The sequence below is a fragment of the Oenanthe melanoleuca genome, chromosome 5, assembly GCF_029582105.1.
Source record: "Oenanthe melanoleuca isolate GR-GAL-2019-014 chromosome 5, OMel1.0, whole genome shotgun sequence".
NCBI classification, from domain to species: domain Eukaryota; kingdom Metazoa; phylum Chordata; class Aves; order Passeriformes; family Muscicapidae; genus Oenanthe; species Oenanthe melanoleuca.
This window is the reverse complement of record NC_079339.1, coordinates 26,064,923-26,083,544: the sequence shown is the minus strand read 5'-3', so window position 1 is coordinate 26,083,544 and position 18,622 is coordinate 26,064,923. Positions and strand designations below refer to the sequence as shown.

General features: G+C 36.7%; 1 protein-coding gene across 1 annotated transcript in view; it reads right to left on the bottom strand.

Moving 5' to 3' along the window:
- STARD9 (StAR related lipid transfer domain containing 9) overlaps nucleotides 1–18,622 on the bottom strand; it is a 91,575-nt gene that overhangs the window by 60,938 nt on the left and 12,015 nt on the right. The window contains exons 2-3 of the mRNA XM_056492298.1: nucleotides 17,935–18,004; nucleotides 17,296–17,400 (exon numbers count right to left, since the gene is read on the bottom strand). Of these exons, the coding sequence (XP_056348273.1) occupies nucleotides 17,296–17,400; nucleotides 17,935–18,004 (175 nt within the window). The remainder of the gene's footprint in view (nucleotides 1–17,295; nucleotides 17,401–17,934; nucleotides 18,005–18,622) is intronic.

Here is an 18,622-nt window from a genome sequence, read left to right as displayed (position 1 = left end):
CCAATCTAGTTTTACTGCAAAATATTAGGCTAAAGTTAGAATACTAAGATAAATTCCCACAGCTAATAACCAGGACCAAAATCAAAAGACAGATTTCTTCTTGCACAGCCCAATTTCAAAGCAGCCTTTAAAATACTCCAGTTTAATGAAAGTGGAAAAGACTCAACTAAAGCAGGACACACAGCCAAAAGTTAGTATCATCCACAGAACCAACTTTAAGTGACTTTATAAGTGTTGAAAAAGCTCAACAGCCTGATTTCCATTAAAGATTTGCCATGCAAACAAGATAAGGGAAAACTTCCTTATCAGTAGATAGAAAGCTTAGAGTATCAAGACAACTGCAGCAGACACAGCTACAAAATGAATTAAGTATTAAAGAGGTGCTGTTATTTATTGTACAAACATCATCATACTCAGCCAACAGGGCAGGGCACCTTGAGTAGGTGCATGAAGTCCAAGAGGCTCAGTGCTGCAGCATCTGTTTGCCACAGATATGCTGCATTTCATATCTGGTGTGTTTTCCTTCCAGAGTCTTGCCTCAAGCTGTTGCTGTTTGGTTACAACTAAATTATCTTTAATTAAATTGCTGCTACATCTCGAATGCAGCATCCAAGACTCAGATTTAAGGTGAAAAAAAGATTTCATTAAGTAGAGTTATACAGAACTAAGTAATTCCTGCCAAAATGATGAAAGCCTTTGCCCTACAATCTTTATGAACCCCTCAAGATTAATTTAAATAAAAAGGCAGAAAGAGACTGCAAGGAAGGAATATGTAAAAGCAAATCTGGGATATAATGCAAGGCTTTTTCTGTGTTTTGTCCTAACAAATATCAAACCAGTGTCAGCCCAAGGGCTGTCTGTGCATGGCCAGAGAAAGCACAGCCAAGGGAAGCACATTGTGCTGCTCAGGGGCACAGAAGCCTGGGCTGTGACATTTGGATTACTTCAGCAACATTACTTCTGGTTTCAATGGGATAAGGCGGAAGGGGGAAGGCATCGCTTGGTTAGTTTGGGAAAGCTTTTTCTCTCTTAACAAGAGGGCACAGCTTCACAACCAGGATTATTTCTTTTCCTTCTCTCTATCCTGCCTTTTCAGTTTCTTTTTCTCAGTCCGACCGGAAGCAGGGCTGTGAAAGGGACGGCTTCTCTCCAGCTCAAGGAGCTTGGCCCCTGGCAGAGGCATTTCACCAGAGCTTGAGACACTTCTGTTCTTGGCTCTGCCAACAGACTTCCTGTGTGTCCCTAAATCCCTCTGTGCTTCAATTCTCCCTGGGAGAGACAACAATGATTTCTTTGTTCATCTTATCAGGTGTAATTTTTTTTCAGTGGAAAAACTGTCTGCTCTGTGTAGTAATGTACACACACACACACTAAATTTAACAGCATGGAAGTTCAAGCTTGATTAAGGTATTTAGGAGAAACCATAAAATAAAAATACTGGAGAAAGTCACAGATAATATGTGACAAATCTATTATTCTTCTGGAGGGAACAGGAGGGAGAATATTAGCTTCTGATTAGGCTGAGTGGTAGCTTTACATTCCTGCCATTTTATTACTGAATTATATAATTATGAAAATACACCTTATTCACTCATTTTAAAAATCTCTCATTTTAAAAAAGGAAAAAATCCATGCTTTCCACATCAGCCTAACTTATAAATATTCTGATAGAACTTGAACTTTTAAAAATACTAAACTTCATCATAAAGGGCACAACTCTGCTCTATACCTCTTTTTTCCCTTTCTTTTTAATAAAATTTCTGGTATTCTGCTGTAAACATCAACTTGTGTATTTTTTCATCTGCCTGTACAAAAGCACATACCTCACATGTGTTTTCCTTTCCAACAGGGACTCCCATTGTGTTATCACTGATTTACAGAAGAGCAATTATAAGGTAATAGCCACATAATCCAAACACTACAGGATTTGACACTACATCAATATTGATTTAGCTCAGTCCAGCTCTTTTTATCATAATAAAGCTTTCTACACTGAAAAACACATGACAATTTTTAGCTTTGTTAACGAATACTTTAAGATCCGCACATAAAATTTTGGGGTGTTCAAAATCAGGTAAAAATTTCAGTAAGCATCCTTAGCGAAAGGAAGAAGATTGGAAACAAATGGCTAGTTCCACACAACTTGCAACACTGCCTACAAACCACTTAATGAGCAGATGAGAAACTAAGTGGTTTCATTGCTCTGTCCCAAAACCTGGGACTACAGGTTTGAGTGCTGGATTGGATGTCAGAGGCACAGATTTAATTTCTGTGCATCTTCAACAGCAGAACAGTAACACTGTGTCTTCAACCAGTGTCCATTCAATGATGGAAGTACATGGGAAGCTAAAATCCTCAGCTTTTCAAAAGGTCTAGCAAAGGTTAATGTCACAGCTGGAAGAAGCAACACAATACTCTCTACAGTCACACTGTTTTACTCCATGGCCAGATGTTTTAGACATCCCATTCCCCTGCCCTAGATACCACTTCATGCCAAAAAAATAATGCAAGTTGTCACTTTAAATGTTGTGCTACTGTCATTATCTGTGCCTGAATTACTACTGAAAAAATCAGAATAAAAAAAGGAAGAACAGTTTTACTGATATCCTCTTTAAATAAGCAAAACAAATACTGTGAGAGTTAAGTAGATTTTTTTAATACTGAATGATATCTCTCTTGCAATGAAGAGAGCAAGGAATAACTAGTGGATTATAATGAAGTTATAAATATCCTGCATTTTCTCCCACCGCCGCCAGCTCTTGGCTAAGTTCCCAGGTCATTAGTGGATGTCTGTGATTCCATGTGAAAGGAAAGAAAAGAAAAACAACATAAAATTACTCTTTTTTTTTTTTTTTTTTTTTTTTTTGTACAAGACAGCAGAGACAAATACCAGTTCTCATCTGTGTCTCTGAAAATAAATTCCCCTTAATTTTGTGAGAAGACTGAGGATGGAGATAAAAAAAATATTATTCCTTGACTTTATTACCAGGAGGTAGAAGGAAAAAGTAGAGTTTTAAATTTTTCAGTAGTTCATTAAGGGCTAACAACTGTTTGCAATACTCAGACAACAGCACAGTGACACTATCAAGAAAGATTTCTGGTATTTTCCCTTCAGCTGGAAATTGGTATTCTCTTTTCATATGTCATCTAGTTCAATTTGATATTTTGGCTATTAGATCACCAGGTCTTGAAATTACAACACTGGAAAACAATCCTTAAGCCTATGAAATAAACTTTCCTAGCACTCAGCTCATTTTTCACCTTCATACAAGACACCAAAATAAAGTAAAAATTAAACAAAAGGGATGACATTGAGAATAGTTATTTATATCAATAATTATTTTAAAATCCCAGCAGAAATCCTCCAAGGTACATTCTGTTTGTAAAACTATCAGTAATGACTGCCTTTTAATGGTACTCAACCCAATATACTTCACATCATGCTTCTAGAAGAAAATTTTCTGTATTTGTCATTATTGAATCTTGGAGGAACCTTGCAAGTTGCTCATGGAACTCATTAGTGCCTGTTCTTAACTGTCCTCAGATTTCATTTTTCTGTTTATGAATTGGGATGTTAAACAAGTTGCAGCAGTATACTTTGTTAACAAAGCAATGCTTGTCATCTATAAAAACTATATTTATGCTGTTACTGCACAAACCAGAAGCATTGGCATTTTACTTCAGCAGTTTCTTGTTTAAAAGAAATCATGCCTCCATAACTGGGGAGATGAGAAGGTTTAAAGGTCTTATTATAATACACAGTTGTTAATTCTGTTTCACAAGAAGGAAGAAATATCCTCCTAGTTACAGCCAACAGACTTAGGACTATAATCATCAGAGAGGTTTTTATTTCTGTTGCTAGCTTACTTAACATGAAGCTGTTTAGCCTGGAGAAAATGAAATCTTACCAATCTGAACAACTCTGTGAAAGGAGGCTGTGGTGAGGTGTGGGTGAGCCTCTTCTCCCAGGTAACAAGGGACAAGATCTGCCCTGAGGAAACTGCCTCAAGATGTGCCAGGGAAGGTATCAAGAAAATTTTCTTCACTGAAAAGGCTGCCCAGGAAAATCATAGAGTCACCATCCCTAGAAATGTTCAAAAGATTTGTGGATGGGGCAGCTGGGGACGTGGCCTAGTGATGAACAAGGTGGTGCAACATTAACAGCTGGACTTACAGATTTTACCCACCCTAAAAATTCTGTAGAATAGCTTGGACCTTTAAAGGTCATCTACTTCACCATTCTGCAATAAGCAGGGAACAGTGACACTCCCTCTGAGTGAGCTCCTTTACAGAAGTGGGACTAATTCTATGCCTGTCTCTTGTAACACCTACCTGACTGCTCTGAACTAAAAGTGCAGCTGATGTCCACGAAAAGGATGTGAAGGAAAAATCTACACACTTTTATGAATTCAGGTATGCCTTCAAAGTACACTGAGAAGATCAAGAACCCCCATTCAAAACCCCAAAAGCAATTTTCTTCCTTCAGCTCTTCAAAAATTCTTGCAACATTAAAGATTCATGTTTGGTTTCTTTTAGTGTGAAAAAAGATAATGTTTTCCACTGCATAACCCACAGCTTTAAAAAAAAAAAAAAAAAAATTAAAAATGGTTTGGAGCTGTACAAAATTCTCTGGGAAAAAAAGTCGTTTTGAAATTTCTATGGTTTTTAGCAGTTTCCAGGAGAATCCAAACAGCAGGAGGTAATTCAAGGTGATTAATGAATTCACAGAGAGAGGTTTTGGCATCCTGTTCTGAACAATATACTAAGAATAAAGTTTGACAGGGCTAGTGGTTCAGTAAATTGTTATTTCTGCTCTTTTGCAATATGATTAGTGTTCTGTTCACTTCCAATTTACAAGGACTGCATGTTTACAGCCAAAGCTGCCATGAACTGCCACAGCTCACCTAACTAGAAATGTTGCATTAAAAAAAAAGGTGCAGAGTATCAGTTACTTTTATTTAAGCTCTCCTAGGGGCAGAAATTACTCAGGTTGTACAGAAATACTGCTTCATACTGTCCTTCTCTTCCCCTCTCACTTCATACCACACCAGCCTTAAAACTGGGCAAGACATATTATGAAGATGGTTCAATAGTTCATGCTATGCTTTGTTACACCATCGTAAAGCAAAAGGCAAGATGGTTCACATCACCTATAAAACTTCTAAAAAGTGTAAAATAGAGAAGAACTCAGCTATCCCCATAGAGCAAAAGATAACATCATATATTTTCAAAAATTAAAACATGCAGCTCTTCTAAAAATCAGCTAAAAACTCCAGGCATCAGAACCAGGGAATCTCCATGTCCCAATTAAGGTCACATACTTGTGTGTCATTACAAGCCTGGCAATAACCAAATCATTGGTTCTACCAAGATGAACAAAGACTATTTGGCAAGCTGTCAAAAAAAAAAAAAAAATCATAATATTATGGCAAGGTGCTGCCTGTGAAGAAAATACTGGAGTTTCCCTCTCAGACATGATGTTTTCTGGGTGGGAGGAAAAAAACAAACAAATTTTAAAATATTCAGAGGAACATATTTGATCATCTAAGAAAACCAGAATCTTTTTCCCCCTAACTAATAAAATACATAAAAGGTTTTGATACAGAAAAATGAGATAGAATGAAGGAATTTCATCAGCATTAAAAGCTCTTGAAGATGCATTAAATTTAATTCCTCTACAAATTAAGATTTTATGCTATGCAGCCCACTAAAATGTGCAAGAAATGAACAAGCAATGAGCAGAGGCAGATAGCTAGATGTTCAGAAGACATAGTCACAAAGGATTGAAATGCAGGACATTAATGCATTTGCAGGATTTAAGTAACTAGCCAACCTTCTACATATTCTTTTCAGCTTATGGGTACAATATTCTATAATGAGGTATACATTTTGTCACTTACGGTTGCAACTTAATTGTCAGTTCTACCCCCAATGTAAATTTATTCTATTTAACATATGCTAAATCAATAAATTTTAAACATGTCACAGCTCTTTTTTAATACAAGTGTTTCATTACAATAAACTGATTCAGGAAAAGATCTACATAAAACCTCAGGATGTTCTCAAATATGCCAACCTATTAATCTAAATTTCTATTTGCACTATTTTCTCTTTTATGTAAAGAACAGTTGCATCATTGATTCAGCTAGAAATTCAGATACTAGAGAATTTTGTTTATGTTTCTAAAGACTATTGAATATAATGACCCTATGCTGAAGTTAGTAAATGATTTCCAAACAGCTGTGCTGTTTAAGATGACCATCCATCTCCTTGGGAATTCAGTGCAGACTTCTCCCTTTTCAGTGTAATGACTTCAGCAGAAGCACTGGGTGTTTCTTACATTCAAGACCTGTATATGCTGCTCACACAGCAAAAGAAGGCCACAGCATCTGCAAATTCTTTAAAAATGGTTGCCTGCTTTGATCAAAGCTGCCCAAACAGGTCAGAGTAGCACAATGCACTGTACAATTTAAAGCATTTCACTTCTAACACTTTTTTCATTAGTCCCTCAATCACTTTGAAAAAATCAAAGCCTGACTTGAAAAGGATTTTTAAAACCATATTTATACAATATTTTTCTCTGTGGAAGATTGTTTCCTCTATTTCTGTTATCAAATAATTTCTCTCCCCAATTTCCTCATTTTTAGAAATTAATCTGTTAATCAAAGTCTGATTGCAAGAAAGGCAGACTCTGAGATTCTTTCCCAGAAAAACATTACAATGTGCATGCTGCTAGTTATCTTGTGGACTACATATTTTAAAAAAGAGTTATTGATTTATTGATACTCACTATGAAGCACAGCCATGCAAAAAAGGTGCCAAACTGCATGCAACAAACTTCAGCCCCATAATTAACTCACAACCCACAACTCTTCAGCCAGCTCCCACCAGCAGCAATTTAAACATGCCCAACCCATACAGCACAGAGCAGCCCATGTTCAGACTATCAAGCACTCTCAGCCTCCAAGGCAGGGTGGCCACATGAAAACTGCCAGTCAGGAATGCTCCTGGTCCCTGCCAGCTCCTGGGCTGTGCCTACAAATCATTACAAGGAGTACCAGCTGTCCCAGGCCAAGCAGCCCCAGGACCCAGTGTAACAGTTTAGCACTGTGGATGACCAAGCTGCTGTGCTCATGGAATATTCCCTGCTCTCAGGTACAGCTGTACCGATACAGCTTCAATTTACTATAAGAAAAACAAACAAACAAACAAAAAAGCCCAAACAAACCAGCTCTGATAAAATGAGGGGCAAAAGATGACCTTCTAGTCAAGATCCCTTTTGCTTCCTCTTTCAACTCAACATGCCAATGAAATTCAGTGGCAGAAAGCCTCTTGCATTCTTAATAAATTAAATAGAAAAAGATTACATTCCATATATTGTAATAAGCAACAAATTTATGCAAATGACATGCAGTAGGAAGTGAGACAATAAAAGCATTGTGGTGTACTGAGCAGAGTCAAACACACAGAAATTATGTAAAGGAGGACATGAATAGCTGAAAGCAAGCTTCTGCAATCCTCCAAAATCTTTATGTTTTCAGACTAAATGTATCTTCAAGACATTGACAGTTCTTTTGAGTTTCTGCTGAATTTAAGTTAAAAATATAAAAGCTACCTGAGCCCAGGCTTTAAATTATCCTATTCTCCATTGATAAAAATCAAAATAATTGCTAATTTTCTGAATATAAATTGAAAATTCAGTTTCAATTTCTTGCTCTAGAGCTATCAGACACACTAAAAATAACAAAGAGATACAGCTGTGTTAGCTGTCAAAAAAAAAAAAAAAATCAAAAAAGTAACAGCCTGAAGTTGTGGACTAGAACATTTCCCAATCATTGTAGATATTAGATTATTTTTGGCTTTTAAATGATAACTAGCTCCACCAAACCCTTTCATTTGATTGGAATTTCAATGTGCTAGAATAAGAAAAAAACCTTCACTGCTTCAATGATAAATTTGTATCAACCCTCTCTTCAGATCTTTAGCATGATTCCATCTTTTCTCCTACTTCAAAAGAGCTATGAGAAATGCTGTTCCTTCTAATAAAAAAAAAAAAAACAACAAAAAAAACCAACAAAACAAATGAAAAATCATAAAAATACAAAAGCAAGTAGGTTTCAGACCTTGCTTAGGTAATGAAAAGGTCAGTAAATCCAGAGTCATACATTTCAAAGCAGAATTTGTGTTCTGTTAGGAAGCAGGCTACAACATGCCTCAATAAGAAATATATTAGTCATTGATGAACTACACTGGCCATTACTTCCAGTCACTAAGAAACAGAATTCAACTAAGACCATCAAAATTGGGGGAAAAACAGCCTTAGAGGATTGACTAAAGCAGTGTGAGGACTTCATGCATGGCATGCATGATGCAGGGTAACCTTAGTTACCCACCATCACCAGCAGTTGCCTCTGTACAGGGAGTCCTGGGATGGAGTGTGAAGGCAGGTACAGCTCCAAGGACAAGTGAAGAAAGATCCAGCTTGGGGACCACGATGCCAACAGCTGACCTGCTGATGCAAGCTTGATCAGCTGAACAGCTGGTGCCAACAGATGCCAGCACTCCAAAAATTATCAACCAACTGTTTCACGTGACAGTGGTGCAGCTTGGTAAGGCATCCCTCAAAACACATTTGTAAATCTAAAATATAGAACATCAACTCCCCTCCTTCAGATGAGAATGTCCTAACACTGTAACACTGAAGTTATAAAGAGTGAGAACTTACCCATACTGGTGTATACATCTGAGGGAGAGGAAACCTAAACTGACACTCAGAATTTCAATTTTGATAAGCTGAGGCTACTTGTAGGCTTTTCTAGACTGAATTAATTTTATTCACCTTCATTCTGTTTTACACAACATAAAGGAGCTGCCACCAGGAACTACTTTGTCAGAAAAGCCACAACTGAATGGAGATGTTAATTTTGCTTTTCACATACAAGATCTCAAGGGCAGGCTATTTGGTTGATTGAAAACAAAGCCAAATAGGGAGTCAACATGCAGGTGCTCAGATACAGCCAAAAAGATGATTCATTCAGTTTGTGTTCAAGGCCACACACACATCTCACTGGGGCATATCATCTTAGTTAGCAGAAAAATATAAAAGTCAGCTACCATTGAAGATAAATAAAGTGAGCACAAATTTACATAAAAGGGAAGGGTTGTTTTTTTGCTATAATACAGGGGATCAACTGCTGATCATATCAAACACTCTAATAAACAGTGAAATTGGACACATGCATTTTGTTTAGGTTTATCAGACTTCAGCTACTTATATGTGCAAGTCCAATCTCATGCCTCCAACATGTCAGAAACATGGCTCATTTTCAGAGATAAATAAACTGGCTGTGTGGAACTCAATCACAGCTGTTGCAATAAACATCTCACTATTCAATGCTAGCACAGCCCTGTCCAACAAAATCTTTCATAAGGAAGCTGTCTCTTAAAAGAAAATAAAACCTCATACCCAGAGAATAAAATCTCCAAACCTGGCCCAGTCTCCCAGCAAAAGTCTATCAACATCCTTCTATCCAGTGACTATAGAACTCATGATCTTGGAGACTTAGCTGAAGTTCAGAACAATTTTTCAATAATTTCAGTTCCCAAAAGACAACTCCAACCAAAGTCCACAAAGCATTGATATGATTGGAGAAACAACTCCAAGTCAGAGGCTAATCTTGGATCAATCTGCAACCTTGGAAATATCATGAATATGACCTTCCCTTCTGTGAGTAGCCATGCTGTGGAAATTCTTACAGATGAACAAGGGATCCCATTTGCAAAACAGGAGGAGTATGGAATAGTCCTTATATTAGATTAAAAGAAGGAAAAAATGTCACTATTTTATGAACATGGAGGAAAAACTGTGGTGTGATTACACAGTGGAATTTAAACTGTAAATGTCCTTATGCAAGTAAGAAAGAATAATCAACATTCACACACTGCTTATTTATATAAAATATTTTTTTCTTAAAAGCATCTGTTAACCACAGTTAATTTAAAAATAATAAAAAAATTGTCCATCCAAATAAGCATATTTTGCAGGTGACTTCAGAAATATTGCAGATCATTGTACAAGTCCTTGGTTTTACTTGTAAGACGTGCAACAATCACAAGGTTTGCAGAAGTAACTCAAGACTGCAAATGTGCAGGTTCACTGCAAACATGCACAACACCTGACAACACAAAGAACTTGATTCTTTTTTAAGTTGCTGAAGGCATTTACAGATCCTTTCAATATTATTTAGTGGGTTATGCTGAGTGCCTACTGTAGAGAATGTGCTCTGTGTATCTAGTAGGCAGTGGCCAGTGCCTAGCAGGGAAACCATCAGTGAGCATAAACATTACTAGCAGATTGAACAGTCAGAAAATGTCTCATTTCATTGCTTGTTAAACAGTTAAACAGTTTACTGCTTTCCCTCAGCCTAATTCTTTCTCATGTACTCCTGTTTAGGCTTCATATTTGAAATGTATCTGCTTTAGGCCATAGTTGCCTATGAATGTATGCAACTATTTCTATCAACTCGATTCTTTTTGTTTTCCAACAAAGCCTGCTTTGAAGTTTGCAATTATTCACAATCCTTCCCAGAGAATTTTTCAGCAAAGAAGTCTTGGTATAGCCAGAAAGAATGACCTTATTGGATCACAAACTGAACACAGCAGCTGTGCTGCTGGCAGAAGATCTATAACATGCACTCATGGTAGCTTCCCTGCCTCCATCATAATCCACTATATACTGATCCAATTATTGCACAAAAAGCCTTTTTCTTATAGCACACTCTCCTTTTCACTGCTGTCTCAGTCTGGATTGGAGAAAAAAATCTTATGGATGGAATGCTTACTGCTTTTCAAATATTTCGTGTGAAAATGCCATTTACACCCACAGCTGCTGCTGCTGCCTTCTCTTTCTCCCTTCTTTTACAAGACAAGGAGGGGGAGAGGACAGAGAGAAAGAAAAACCTGAAGAATTTTTCAAGATATTTAAATTAGAAGTTCATTGTGTTACATTTTTAATAACTAGGCTCGAATCACAGATGACAGATTTTGATTTTGTCCTGATAATTTACAAGACAATTTAAAACTTTGATCTTGCAAAAAATGCACAGACATGGAAGTTTCAAAGCTCAGCTTGGAGAGGAATGGTCTCTCAGGTAAAGTTCTTAGAACATGACTTTGTCTGCACTTAAAAAAAAAAAAAAAAAAAAAAAAAGGAATACAGTAACTTATGTTGATGAAGAGTTGGAAAGTATGTTGCAATATTTTCCTTCCAAACAATACTGTTGTGTAACTTTTCTAAGCTTTTGCAGTTAACATGTAAAAGAAATAAACAAATCCTTTGGAAAAAAAAAATAAAAAACTTAGTGCCATATTGGAAACCTCGCATCCTAAACATCTGTTTCTTAATTCACTCCTCAGTTATGCTCTGACAAGCAAATAAAGAAAAAGCCTGTCTCCCCTTTCCCCAACAACTTTTCTTAGCTGAAAATAGTATAAAACCTAACATTAAATAGTATAAAACCCAATATAAAATCAGACATAATGGAAAGCACTTAGGATACTTTTTAAACAAATAAGAAATGAAAAAAAACTCTTTCCAGGGCTCGTATGCATTCTATCACATGAGCCATCAGTAACACCCATTTCTGCCTTCACAGCAAAGAATAATTTTTCCAATATATATAACCAAAGACAGAAGTAATTAGATAATATCCTTGAAGAGAAAGGAGCTCTTCCTAGCTAGACATATGGAATGGACAGACAGGCAAAGAGAGCCTGTGCTGCTTGCTATATAAAGTTTAGAAATGACCAACCTTTAACTGAACATGTCTTGCTTTTGAGCAATCTTGTAAAACTCTCAGTGGTTCAAATGCACAGTGGAAGTGCACCAAAAAAAGGATCATTGTTGTTTTTTCACTTCCATTAGTAAGCCAGTGCTGAAGAATAGGGAGGCACAGGGTGAGAAGGTCAAGAAATTACGAGCAGTCACTGGATTTGCAATAAGATTTGTTTTTTATACTCTTACTGCTTTCTTACTGTAAAGCCATCCTGACTTATTAAGATAATACTCTTCTTGTGACACATCACAGTGTATCCTCCACATACAGGGAAATCCATAACAAAATCTTGGAAACTATACTTTTTTTTTTATTCTTTAATAGGCAGATACCTCTCTTCAAAAAAGACCATGTATTCCTTCAGGGAAAAATATGCAAGGGTGTGTAATCACTCAGTTATTTAACCTCTGGGCACTCTTATGTTTCTTAGATTTACCTCAAAGCCAGTTATCTTTTTGTTTGGCCATAGCCTTTTTGGTCAAGGGCTTTTATGGATATATCTTAGAAGAGCCATTGAGAGTCACAGTATTACTGGAAATTATAACATTCAGGGAGACACTGAAGGAATATTCACACTGCCATAAACCCAATATACTGTATCAAACCAAAATGACACACTTATCAGGCCAAGCCCAGAAGTGTAAAATTCTTTGACCAATATGAATATAATTTATTTAACTCTTTAGGAAGCCTGAGGAAAAAATTCTAATGTCTAAATTACTGTATCCCTTATAAACACTATCATCTCCATTAAACTATTGCACTAAGGTACAAAAAAATTAGACTACAGAAAGTGTTTCAGGAAAACCCAGTCAGAGTTTAGGATCCCACTGAAATCAGTGCTGGTTGGGAACTTACTTAAAGACTTTTCTGGATTTCATTATACCTACCATTCAAAGCCTGTCAGTCATGGAACACACTGCTGTTATCAGAAGGAACAGACTGCTCCAGACAGCCATCTGTGGCAGCCTGGGTGTAAATACCTGCTGGCACATGCTGTGGGTCACTGCCCACCGCGGGCACCGGGCACACAAAGCCCGGATGGAAACGGGGCTGGAGGGAAGCTGAGGACTGAAACTGCAGCCACAGGAACAGTTAATGCTTGCATGTCTTCCTGTGTGTCTCACCCTTCTGCAAAATACCCTTATGATTTTGCTCAACTGCATGCTGAAACATTTTTTTCAAGCTGAAATGTATTTTTTCATCAGTAGGATTTAAATGAGCAGTTACATAAGTTTCACAGCATTTTTTAACATTTTCTTATATTTAGTGGAGCTAAAACAGATTCAGGGAAACATTCACTAAGAGCTACTTTAGGTTTTACAAGGTTTTCTTCAATCAAAAGATTGAAATGTGCTGTTCTATGGCAGACAAAAATTTGAGTAAATTTGAATTTAGATGTTTGTTTCTGAGACAACTATAAATGTCTCACAGCACTTATATACTATCACATTCAACCAGCAGAAAGAATCAGAAAGCCTGAGTCTACCTGTAAGAATAAAAATTATAACCCTAAGTAACATTAAAATAACATTATCAAACAGCATTTTTACTACAAAATGAAAATATGTAATGAATCTCTAGGAAAGGATAGTCCCATAATTATATAATTGCCAAAGGAGGATGGATTTCCAACATTGTCTTTGGAAAACAATCCTGAACTACACACAGGTTCCTGAAGACATCTGGGGAGGAACAGAGTGGGAAGGAAGCAATAATCACACAAAATGCCTCCCTTCACAAAAAAAATAGAAGTTTTTATACTAAATCAAAATCGCTTCCCAAAAAACCAAGAAAAGTACAAGAAAACAGGGAGACATGACAAAACTACTTCATTGTTTGCAAGTGGTAAAACCCAGGTGCAGACAATCAGCATTTTCCCTCTGTGAGATTGAACTAATTCTGCATCAACCTGACAGAGGAAATCTACACTTTGTCTCAAAAATGGCAGGAAAAGAAACAAGACAAAAGTCTTTAAAACAAGAAGGTAGAATTGCTCATCTGTGAAAGAGGATGAAAACCTCAGCTCACTATCAACACAAAATATTCAACTTCCCAGTGAGAAAACAAAAGCAACAGGCTCAAGGATCTCCAAAGTAGCTCCCTAAAAACCACAGGTTACATGGTAAAATTCAGCTTATTTGGAAAATGACATAATGCTTGTACAGCTGATCTATTTCAAAACTCTTATATTTTGTGAAGAACTTATGCAACTTCTAAATGAAACCTAAAAATTCAGACCACTTATACTGGACTTCTAAATGAAGATTATAAATTACTGGATGGATGATCATTAGAAACAGTATGTAACTTCGTATTTCACCACAGTTAGGAGAGAAATAAAGAAACCAGAACTCTGGCTCTTATCTAGTTCCTCAGATGTTTCAAATGGGAGAATAATCATAAACAGCAGTAGACTATCCAAGGGTTCCTGAAGCCATCTTCCATAACCAACCTTTATCCAGCAGGCTACATCTGCTAAGAAACCTGTTTCCCAGCCACCAGCAGTGATGGGCTTTTTATCCAGTAGTCAAAAACAACTTTGTTTTTAGTTTAGCAAACTTTCCTCTTTTCAGAGACAGAAGGTGGCTTACATTATTTCTATAATCCTAGTCAAGGAAGCTTGTCTGTATATATATATATATATATTAATACAGTAATTACTTTTAAAATTCAGCCCTAATAAATATGTATTCAATAACACTTCATAAAAATAATTTATGTTTCTGATTATTGGTCCAGGTTTTTGAAGGGAAAAGAGCTTCTGGTTTCAGTGCTATTCAAAAATAAAGGCATATAATGTCACATGAACTTTACAGATTTTACTACATAGGTCCTCCTCAGTTTACTGTACTGCAAGGTCTGCTTTTCCCAAATTCAAGTGAAAAAAAACTTTCTCTATTTTTTTTAATAAAAGTACTTACAGGAATGTATTGGGAAAAACATACAAGACAGGCAACATGTAGTGCCCTTTTGGAAAATATAAATAAAGTACAGGTGGCAGAGAAAGAAGTGTCTTTATAAACAGGACAATAAATCCAAACTCATCTTCCAAACATTTGAAACACTTACACATGTGTGGCTTAAGTCTCTTTCAAGTGCCTGGGAAGTATTTGATCAAAATACATAGGGAATAAAATGTATTGTGTGTACATGTCTCTGAAATGCAGGAGAGAGGAATCTGAAGTGTGCAATGTGAACATCTGGAAGAAACTGTAAGAAGTATTCAGAGAAGCAGAGTTGTATCTTTAAAATCCTACTTAAACACTAGGATTTGCAACCCTCCCACTCTTGTTACACTATCACAGAGTCCTTAACCAAAGAAATTGTGAGGACTTGATTTTTATATATCCATCTACAGGGGGAAAAAAATTAGTCAGTTTACTAAAAGATGGCATTCTACAAAAACGAATCTCAAGACAGATACTTTTATCTCTTTTTCATCCTCAACCAATACATCAGTCACAAATGATAACAGTTGGCAGGACATCTTCAAGGGAAAAGCAATCCAGTGTCAGCTCATGAAAGCAAGCTTTTACAGGATGCCAGTGGCACTGAACCCCTTTGGCTGCTGATAACATCACTGCTGTCAGCTCAGCCTGAGGCAACGGCTCCAAACACGGCATCAGTACAATAAATTCCTTCATGCAGGGGAAGAGAGCAGAAAAATTCCCCAAAACATGGTAAGATTGCAGTATTCCAGCAGCCTCTTCTCAAGGACATTTGAAGTACATTTTACTGGTTCTACAGTCACAAAGACAGGCAAAAAGCCCAAGGAACCCTCTTGTGACTCCAGGCCTTCCAAAACACCAGTCCATCTTTTGACTTCTCTTATCTCACATAAGGGATGCCTAAGGCTCCTAACCCAGCAGTCACACAGAGCAGCCCTGGGTGTCCTTTCAGTCAGCACCAGGCACAAGTAAAGAAACTACTGCCCATTTCTCCATTTTCTGTGGTCCAGGAGTTCATGTTTCCCCCTCAGTGTTTTTATCAGATAAAACTGTATTGCAGGATAACACAAAGCTCTCCACAGCATCTGAAATAGCTACTCAACCTCAGCAAGGAAGCTGCACTGTTTATGTTGCATTTTACATTCTTTTTCAGTCACACTTGTATTTAATAACAACAAGAACAAAAAAATTTACATTTGTAGCCAATATTTGTATTTTCCATTTGGCAGTCCTGATAATTTCTCTCACAGAGTAAAGCTAAAACTGACTTGGCAGGCTGGATTTATCAGCACTTCATCTACTAAACCATTCCAGCTAGAAAGCTAACTATATTTTAAATTATTTTAAGAAGCAAGCTTCTACTTGTATATGTGACAAACTCACAAAGAACACAAAATCTAAACAAACAAGAAAATATAAGCAGGGCTGGGGGAAAACACAAACAGATCAACATTTAAAGACTTGTTTTTTTGTAATGCCTAAAATAGAAGTTTATCTGGTGCCAAGTACTTCAGAAAGACAATTTTCTTTTCTAAACACTAAATACATTTCCCAAGTTCACAAAGCATCTTCCACACTGCTGTACCAGGAAGGAAATAAAGCACAGTCGAGAATTTCACCTACAGTTATGGTAATAGCCAAATGTGACAGTTTTTCAAATATTGACTCCCAAAAGTAAGAACAATCCTGCCTCATCACTACCAGAAATACAAATTGTATAGGAATAACTTGGTCTTAAATGATAATTTCTGTGAAAAACAACACAATTATACAGCTCAAAATTTCAGGAACAGTTGTACTGACAACAGACAGAAACGAAATTTATATAATTCTGATGACAAAATAGCAGTAAAACAAAAATATATATGCTTATATAATGAAATATCTGGATAGCTTTGCTTTGCACTGTATTTAGTTGTAGATTTAATAATTCTTTGTTTATTAACAGAGTTGCAATGTCATTCTATTTTAATACCAAATCCTTCAATCTTCTTTTTTAATCAATCAACCAATGCTCTGATCTGAAGACAGGAGGAGTCTCCATTAGTTACAAGAGATTTCTGATGCTTTATCAAGGAAAATATCTCTGAACAAAAGGGTAAAAGTAAAATTTTCTACCATTAATTTGTGATTACTTCACTGTCGATCCTCTCAGAAGGATCACCTCAACACTCTTTCTTTCATTGCTTTCTCCCTCTAGGTCTTGATACCTGCTCCTGAAAAAAATTCTCATTTCTAAGCTAGAGTCCTCAGATCATCACCATCAATGATCACTACCAAATTTAACACATCTAAGGAAAGTGTGCATTGGTTGACAAACAAGGGTATTGCATTCCTACTGCACCTACTTCAGACAAAAGGACTGAGTGCTGTGGTATTACAAACAAAATAAGAAAAAGATGGGGCAGAGTAGAGAAGGAAATGTCGTATTCTATATCTCAATATGCTCCTGAAGATGTGGCTATGAAGGACAAAATGGGATGGGAAGGGGGATGTGAAGCATCACTCACCATTTCCTGAGATGCATACTTTGGATCTTCAGGATCAACTGACCAGTAGCAGTAGTCAAAGCTGAAGGACACAGTTTTTTCTCTTGAGTCCCAACTACTGTCAACCTGAAAACAAAAGGAAAAAGTCAGAAAGATCAAATCACTCTGAAGCTGACCCTAAAAAAAAAAAAAATTTCCAAGTCAATGGGAAGTTTATCTAGGATATGCCTTGTGGAAAAGGAATAGCTAAGAGTTTAACCTCTTTATGCAATTTTCTTTGGTGCTTAGAGTGAGGTGGAGACATCCATGACAAACCTGCTAGATCATTTTTACTGAAGGGTTCATTTACTACAGCTAAGGCTCTCCAGCACACATACAATAGGCATAATTCAGCTAATCTTCATCAATTCTTTTGGCGGAAAAGCTTTATAAACGTTTTGATATTTCTCTGAAATTCTTCTGCTTCACAGAGAACCACATCACAGAAATGAGGTGCCAAGTGATAAGAAGAAAACAATTTTCCCACTGCATATTTGAATATGCAGATCTCTTCCCCAGTTTCCCCTTTCTGTTAAAATGATCAAATAGCCAAGAAAACAGAGAAAATTCTCAGGATATCAGGATTCTTATATGGGAAAGAGGAGACAACAAAAAGCATACCTTTATATTTCTGACTTTTGCCACTTTGTCATCAACTTCTACAATCACTCTTCCTCCTTCTGCTCTCTCTCTGGAAACAGAATACATTTAAAAAATCAATTTAAAATATAAAAAACCAGAAAGGTGCATGTCAAATTTCTAAACATCAGACATTTGTGTTTATTTTAGCAAACTGCAAATCAGAGCTATGAAACACATTCCAGATATCAGATATACACAGATAAGACTCTGTGACATGAAATACCATTTGCAGACCTGTATTCAGGTATCTCAATAGCAAGGGGCTAAAAAAACCCCAAGACTGGGTGATTAAAGATCTTTGAAGTGTTTTTCCTAAATAATTGTCAGGATTTTCTTTCTGTCCAAGACTTGCTGCTTTAAATTACTTTTACAAGTAAGTAGAGTGGAGCACTGGTATACTGGCAGTGCTTTGTGGGGTAGGGATCTATGTCTCAGACTTGTGAGCCACAAGAGTTGTCAGGTTGTACCATTTGATTTTTTCCCACTTAATCCAAAGTGTTTGTTGTAGTACTCAGAAAAGTAATCTTTAGGAAAAAAAATGCACCAAACAAACAATAAAACCAAAAAACTGTCCTGAAATGTAAATGGACAAGGATTTATGTACAAAGGACCATGCAGCCATATATACTCTCTCAACCTGTCGCTGGAAGAAGCTATGACTGGCTAC